Below are 7,978 nucleotides of genomic sequence, written 5' to 3'. Positions count from 1 at the left end.
AATAAACAATTGTTAGCCAAACTTAACTATCAACGTCAAAAACTAACATGACTTAAATCGATTAAGTCTTCTATTACATCATAATTCAGGTGTTGTTGAATATTATTCCCCACACAACCAAAATTAACCCTAAAAACACTTTTTGCTGCCACCATTCCCACCAATAGTGTCATTTTTATTTACCTTCACTACCCTAATTTACAGTAAAAAAATTAATACATACATGTCTAAATCTTTAAATGTGTGCTTCTACTAATTTCCCTCTTGCAAGAAGTTTGTCCTTTTCGGCTGACGTTCTTAACTTAATTTGTCCTTAGTCTCCTCTAGCAACTCTTACGCAATTATGCCATAAACCTAACTGGTCTATTGCAATCCCGCCAACCACCACGAGCAGTAATGGCAAGCGCAGGGTTCATATTTCTTTTTTCTTTCAAGTTTATAACACCACACAGAGGGATGGAGGGAGAGAGACGGTGAGAAGACGTGCATCCGAACCACAAATTATTTTTCAATTCTAATTTCGGCTTGGATGCTTGGAAAAATGTGTTTGAAAAAGGCGGTTGCCAGGTTAGCCAGAGGGGTAATCTGGGAATTGATTTTGGTAAACTCCACCTTTTGGTAAATATAAAACCGTGATGTGCCTTTTGGTAAATATATTAAACCTAGTACGCCTTTTGGTAAATTGCCGAGTTTAGTATGGAATGTAGATGTTATCTTTTTATACTCTTGATATACCCTTTCGGTTATCAATGTAGGATCATAAAAATATACTAGAGGGGTGGGGTGAATAGCACGAGTCACTTTTTCACTTTTTTAGAAAACAAAGAATATGCAGCGGAAAATAAAGTAAAGAAAAAAATAATCGCTAATACGTTTTTTTACTTGGTTCAAAGTTTGTAATGACTCCTACTCTAAGGCCCGCATTTGTTAAGTGTTTTTGATGGACAATCCACTAATAGCGCAAATATTACAAGAGAATTCAGAATTTTAAAGTGCAAGTAATAAAAATAAATATACCGACAACTTTAGAGTAGAAGATTCAGAATCGTCGGAAGAATGTTTCAGCATCGTGGAGAGCTTTTTGGAGAGCTTTTCGGAGCAATGTACAAGCATGAAAGATGTGCACGAGGTGCTTATTGAACCCTCTTTCTATAATCTTATCCGTGAGCACCTGGACATGTCTCGGGCACCCTCATTATTTTTCATGTTATTTTCTAGAAAAAAAAAAGAAAATTTACAATATTACATCACTGGGTCATCTCGCCTCATCCCCCTATAACTATGGCCGCCGTTCCCCTCATCTCCCACCGCTTCTCCTCCTTGCTCCGTTCTTCCTGGAGATCGCCATCAACTCCCAAATCCTTCTCTCTCGCGATTCAGGTCTACCTCGCTAACCCTTTTGGTAACTTGTAGCCGATTTCGTCGTCTGATGCGTTTTTTTTACCGTGTTGACAGCAATTTCATCGATTCCGCCCATTTTGTTCATCATCGATGGCTGCGTCCTCGTCCGATCCCAAGGAATCCCCCTCCAACAACCCCGGCCTCCACACGGAGCTCGACGATGCCACCAAGGGATACTTCTTGCAGCAGACTGTAAGTTCGCTGTCCACCTCGTCGTTCTGCTTAGTTTCCCTTCGTCAAACTCTGGATGTTCAGTCAATTTTTCTCAATCATTTTTAAGTTCCTCTTTATGCACGCGTGAAAAATTGAGATTTTGATCGCAGATGTTCAGAGTTAAAGATCCCAAAGTTAGTCTTGACTTTTACTCTCGCGTGTTGGGAATGTCGTAAGTTCGCACTAATTTCCAAAATTTTAGCTTATTTTGCTGATCTCGTATTCACTATTTTGAGTCTGTAGTCACCTCTGTTTATTTAGATTAAGCTGTGAAATTGACCTTAATAGATAATTGTTGACATTATAGAATGAATCATCATCCTACATGCATAACCAAGGATTGAAGTGCTGAACCATGCAGGTCAAAATTGGCAGAATTTACCGTTCTGTCTGCAGATTGATGATCGACATATGAGATAATACTAGCTCAGTGAGACTACAGTGTAACCGAGCAGTGGTGGTCGTGTGCTGTGGAAATAGAGACAAGAGGAAGAGAGATACTAGGGGAGAGAAGGGCTATGGAGGAGAGGGAAGAAGAAAGTCAGGGTTTGGTGGTGGCGAGCTACGACTGGCAGCATGGTAACCCAAGAAAGGAGGAGGGGGAGGAATTGAGAAAGAGAGACATGGAAATTAATTTAATTCCTAATCTCCTATAAATTACACTAACCTAATTAAATAAGATTTAGCTGGTTTAGTGTTAAACTGATCAAAATAAGTCCAAATCTAATCTCCTTTTAACTCAATTGGATCTAATCATCATATCTACTTAATGGGCTCCACCCAATGTTAAAATGATTTTCACTCAGCACCCAAAATCCAAATATCAATTTAACTTGATTAATCATCTAAAATAAAAAAAAAATAAAATGCAAAAATTAAGTAGGATAATGTTATTTTTTTGTATTCTAACTTCAGTGACATTGGGGGAGACCTAATGAGATCATGTGAGTTAGTGATGGAAAACTAGTGAGATCATTGTTAGACTTCTCCTTTGCATCTTCTCTTGACTTTGATTTGGGCATCGAGGAGCTGCTAAGGTTTGACATGATATTTTGTCTAAATAAAAATTTATTTAATTAAGTTGAGAAAATAATTCATCATTTTTTTTTCCTTTCACTATTTTAACTATATTTTGTTGGAATATCAAAAGATATATAATAATTGCAATAGGTGTGCATTGACTAGATCATATTAAAGATTTATTTAAGAAAAAGTTCTATATTAAATTTTAGATGGAAATCATTCAAATGATACAATTTACAAGTGTCTAAAGATAAAAAAAAAACTTAATTAGTTGTAAACATTTTTAACTTTATGAACTGAGACATTTATAAACACAAGAATAGACATACATTTAGCAATCAAAATAATTATTAAGTAATCAATTACAATCAAGTAGTTAATTAAAAACTATAACTTGTACTAAATAAAATTAATCATGATGTTATCATTAATAGTTTCTTTAAAAGTATCAAGACCAAACCAATATGAAACCTTGTGCATAATTCCTGCATGCTTACAAACTTATAAATAAAAAACTACAAGAATTGTCTTTCTAATGGCTAAATTAACATTAGCATATCTCCTTTTCGACAATAATGGCATGGTTCTTTGGGATAACTGGTATACATGACTGGCTAACCTATTTCTAGGTAATGGAGTGTATATTAAATTCATTCCCCAACCAATTGATCTTATGCAACTTAGATTATTTTCTTGGTTCTTGAATTGATTTTCAATTTCATTTTTTGCCAACATGTATCATCAAGAATAAAATAAGAAATATTAGGAATTTTGTAAGATTATAGATAGAGTTGTTTTTGGAAGAACCAAGATGATGTTGTGGGCATTGCCTTCTTTAATATGGGTATTTGTAGTACAAACATCCGTGTCGACATATGACATCCTGTCTTAGTATCACATTGGAAATGAGCGACTACTTGCTTCATGCTTTTTGATGATATATATTTACCTTTTCATAAAAAAAAAACATTGGAAATGAGCGACTACTTGGCTTCACAATTCAAATTTAAGGCTAGTTAAGTCTTCAATCATCATTGACATTGGCCTAGGAATTTTGAATTCATGTCCACATCTCGACTTGGTCATCTCTAATCATAAGGCTAGGTTTCGGCCTCTAATAGCATGCAAATTTTGATTAGCTTGCACTTAATTCAGAAGCTTAGGTTAGTAGGAAGGGGCAAATGATGCTTTTACATGCTTAGAAGGTTATAATTAAATGGGTCATCAAGTCAAGGTTGTGCTTGTATTAAAATTGACCATGAGCTTCTTAAGCCAATCCATTCTTAGTTGCTTTCAACTGTGAACTTATCTTGGCAATGAGTTGGTGTAAAAGTCTTGACAGATATGATAAGCCTTCAGTCGAGGGCTTTAACACCCTAATTTAGTATCTCATTTGAAATGGAAGAGTATTGAAAACAACAGTATTAATAGAGAGAAACATCTTGTCTCCTTCATAAAATTAATACGTTCTATTCTGTTCTTGTAATTGATCATCCTTGCTCTATTTACCACATCCACTCTTACTTTCCTTGATCATTTGTGAGATCTAATCAGCTTGCTGAAGAGATTGGATTTTCCTGACATGAAGTTCAGCTTGTACTTCCTTGGTTATGAGGTAGAGTATTTTTCATGTAGTTTCTGAAACACACATGTTTTCTTCCATCACTGCAACAATACTATATGCTCATCTTCATTGCACAGAATACTGCATCAGCACCATCTGATCCAACTGAAAGAACCGTGTGGACTTTTGGTCAGAAAGCTACACTTGAGCTTACACAGTAAGAAAATACCTTTCAATAGTTCTTTGCAATGATTATACCTTACAACTATGGTTTGACTTGCATGCTCTTAATACCTTCCAATAGTTCTCTGCTATGATTATACCTTAGAACTATGGTTTGACTTGCATACTCTTTATTGCACGCTTATTATGTTTCTAAGTTTCCCTTGCTCACTACCAATAGCAACTGGGGAACAGAAAGCGATCCGGAATTTAAAGGCTACCATAATGGAAATTCAGAACCACGTGGCTTTGGTGCGTACTATTATTGTTTGATCAAGGTTTTGTAAATGATATATGCCTTTGGCTGTCTGCAATATTACTATGCAAGATGAATAAGCTTCTTTTTTGCAGACCACAAATATGTCTACAGCAGATGCTTGATCCGTTGAACTTAAATGTTTGCTCGAAACTTGCAGGCCATATTGGAATCACTGTTGATGACACATACAAAGCATGCGAGCGATTTGAACGTCTAGGGGTAGAGTTTGTGAAAAGACCTGATGATGGTAAGTTGGAAACTCAATTTTCACATAAAAATTATAGTTTGATAAATAGTTTTATTTATTTGTGCATATTTATATTGTTTATGCATGAACTTGTTCTTTTCTGTCCTCCGAGTGCAGGAAAAATGAAAGGCATTGCCTTCATTAAAGATCCTGATGGCTACTGGATTGAAATTTTTGACTTGAAGACTATAGGGGGTGTGACTTCTGCTGCTGCTTAATCAATGTGAGGATGCTCCAGGCTTCCAGCTGCCATCTGTCTAGTGAATCAGCAGTTACTCATAGTGTTCGGATCTATGCCATGGTTGTGTTTGAGTTCTCTGTTTTTTTTTTTTTTTTCATTCAAGCAGAGTGTTCCGATCTATGCCAGTTTCCCTCTTTTGCTTACACAATAAACTAACGATGTGAAACTTTCTTGTTGGAGCCTTCATTTGCTGAGTGTACTGTCTGTGTTTCTATCCGCCAAACCAATCAAACTTGAACAAAATGTCTGCATTAAGTTTTTTGATCTTTGACTCAGTCTCGCAGTTTGCTAGCTGATCAATTTTTTTACAACAAAATAAGGATATATGATACTGGAATTCACTTTCCTTCTCTGTGAAATTACCTGTTTAGAGTAGAAACTGTTGTATCTGAATTGCACTTTCTCCAAAATTCAGAATTTGTGAAATGTCATGAGATCCCTTGAGAAATTTCTTTTCCATTGTTCAGAATTTATTCTCAGTTTTCTAAAATTCCTCTCCGGATCTCAAAACCTGTAAAATGACTCTAGACCCTTATTTGAGGAAAAAGTAATGTGGTCATGTTGATATATTTATCATATCATTATTCCATTGGATGGATCGATAATTAGTGGTGGATCTAGAATTCAAATATGGTGGGATAGATCACGATAAACAAGGAGTAATGTCCTTCATTTCGATCGGTGGAATTCCATAATACTAGGGGTTCCACCGCCGGCAAGAGGGGGCGACCGCCAATGTCGTCCCCCACTGGATCCGCCCCGGTCGACAATGCTAATGATGTGAGGATGAAATAGAATGTTTAGACAAAACAAACTATATGATTGCTTGATGATCATCAACATTCCATTAGATGAATTAACTAGCAAACCCTAGTTACAAATTTACAAATGCTTCATTTTCGGAGCATCCTTTTGTTTCTTAACTTATAAAGGTGTTTTAATATATTTCGTATTCTGAAAATATTATTATTTCAATGCTATTGTAATCACTACAAAGTTACCTACTATAATATAGAATAAAATTATTATATATGAATTATTATTATATCAAAAGAAATTATTATTTTTTATTTGATAAAAATTGATATATATGGAGCACTACTTTTGACGATATACTTTGAAAAGTAGAATTAAGAGAAATATATTTGTCCTTCCCGTATATGATTACAACATGAGACTCATGATAGTAAAAAGGAAACTATTTTTTTATTTGACAAAAAAAAAAAATGCAAAAATCAATACGTAGCAAAAGTTGATTTTCATCATGTATTTTTTTTTATACCAAAATCTTTTGCTCCTTTAATAGCCTCCATTGTAATTATGATAACCTGACTTTGACATGATTGTTCACGTAACATAAGAAGATTCTAAAAATGTAAAAAATTCAATTTCAATGGTTTTTAGCTTCTTAAGTATGATTCAAAATTCATCTCCCAGATTAATGGTAAATAAAGTGTCTTTTTAATTTCTCAGATATCTAAAGCTTGAGTTTCATTTTTGATAAATTAATAGATAAATTTTTTTAATGAGTGGTTGACTTGAGGATGATGAATTGAGCTAGGGTTTTCTAATTTATCTTGGTGACAAAAGTTTCTGTAGGTTCAAACTGGACACTCTCAGAATTAATCGAGAATACTCAGTGCTAACTACAAAAATAAAAAAATAAAAAAAAAAATCAAACTTCAGACACCAAACCTTCTAATGGCCTTGGTGCACATTGCAAATAACTAAGGCAGCTTAGTTTTCAAGAGAAAGTTGGCTCTACATTTGTTTTTGTTGGTAAATAAAATCAATCTTTGTTGATTTTCCAAATGTCTAAGCTTCAACATGCTACGCTGTTGGAGATCTTTGATGTTGATCCAACAGATAGGTCTAATCAATCAACTCGATAATGAGCAGACGGTTCAAACTGATGGAGTTTAGTATGACAATGTAGATGTTATCTTTTTATATTCTTGATATACCTTTTCGGTTATCAATGTAGGATCGTAAAAATATGCTAGAGGGGTGAGATGAATAGCACGAGTCACTTTTTCACTTTTTTAGAAAATAAAGAATATGCAACAGAAAATAAAGTAAAGAAAAAAATAATCGCTAATACGTTTTTTTACTTGGTTCGAAGTTTGTAATGACTCCTACTCTAAGGCCCGCACTTGTTAAGTGCTTTCGATGGACAATCCACTAATAGCTCAAATATTACAAGAGAATTCAGAATTTTAAAGTACAAGTAATAAAAATAAATATACAGACAACTTTAGAGTAGAAGATTCAGCGTCGTGTCGGAAGAATGTTGTAACGGCCACCCTTCTATCTACTCTCTAGGGTGAATGTTACTTATCTACTATCTACACATAACTGGTACTACCTACTTTTAACACTAGAAATGCTTTAATCCATTTGTATAAAACATATCACATATCTAATAGAACTTTAAACTGCTCTGATATTTTAATTTCTTTTTTTTTCTTACTATTTAAACATGCAAATAAGTGAAGCAACAAGCAAGTATAACATATAGACAAATGAAGCTTAAGTAACTCTACTGTTTGCTACATCCTTTAATTATCTTGCATTCATTTTATTCTATATCTTAACAGGAATGAAAAGGAATTAATCAACCCTACTGCTCATTCCTTTCAACAAGAACCGAACAACACACATTGAATCATCTTCACTACAGCAGAAATAAATACTGGATAGCAACAGTTAATACTACAGCAGAATATTGCTAATGGCAGATTTCCGTTTAAGCTAAACTCATATCAGATACCAATATGCACATAAAAATACTAATCTTATATCCACCGA

General features: G+C 34.3%; 1 protein-coding gene across 2 annotated transcripts; it reads left to right on the top strand.

The window, feature by feature from the left end:
- The first annotated feature begins 1,218 nt into the window (after positions 1–1,218).
- Positions 1,219–5,439, top strand: LOC122038499 (lactoylglutathione lyase). Of its 2 annotated transcripts, none has more exons than XM_042598272.1 (8): positions 1,219–1,380; positions 1,456–1,593; positions 1,725–1,786; positions 4,192–4,252; positions 4,339–4,418; positions 4,605–4,675; positions 4,840–4,929; positions 5,047–5,439. In XM_042598272.1, exons 1-8 carry the CDS (start codon positions 1,282–1,284, stop codon positions 5,145–5,147), a joined length of 702 nt encoding a protein of 233 aa, XP_042454206.1. In that variant the 5' UTR covers positions 1,219–1,281; the 3' UTR covers positions 5,148–5,439. The 2 variants fall into 2 exon arrangements, with proteins under 2 accessions (XP_042454206.1, XP_042454207.1); XM_042598273.1 differs by having other exon boundaries at positions 4,582–4,675.
- The last annotated feature ends 2,539 nt before the right edge of the window (positions 5,440–7,978 follow it).

This window comes from Zingiber officinale, chromosome 1A (assembly GCF_018446385.1).
Source record: "Zingiber officinale cultivar Zhangliang chromosome 1A, Zo_v1.1, whole genome shotgun sequence".
Taxonomy (NCBI): Eukaryota; Viridiplantae; Streptophyta; class Magnoliopsida; order Zingiberales; family Zingiberaceae; genus Zingiber; species Zingiber officinale.
This window is presented reverse-complemented; position numbering and strand designations above follow the sequence as displayed.

Bases quoted from the DNA above. Each gene is read 5' to 3' on its own strand.
- LOC122038499 (XM_042598272.1), top strand. From the start codon at position 1,282: ATGGCCGCCGTTCCCCTCATCTCCCACCGCTTCTCCTCCTTGCTCCGT. The intron at 1,381-1,455 runs GTCTACCTCGCT...CCGTGTTGACAG, and splicing joins CCTTCTCTCTCGCGATTCAG to CAATTTCATCGATTCCGCCC. The intron at 1,594-1,724 runs GTAAGTTCGCTG...TTTTGATCGCAG, and splicing joins GATACTTCTTGCAGCAGACT to ATGTTCAGAGTTAAAGATCC.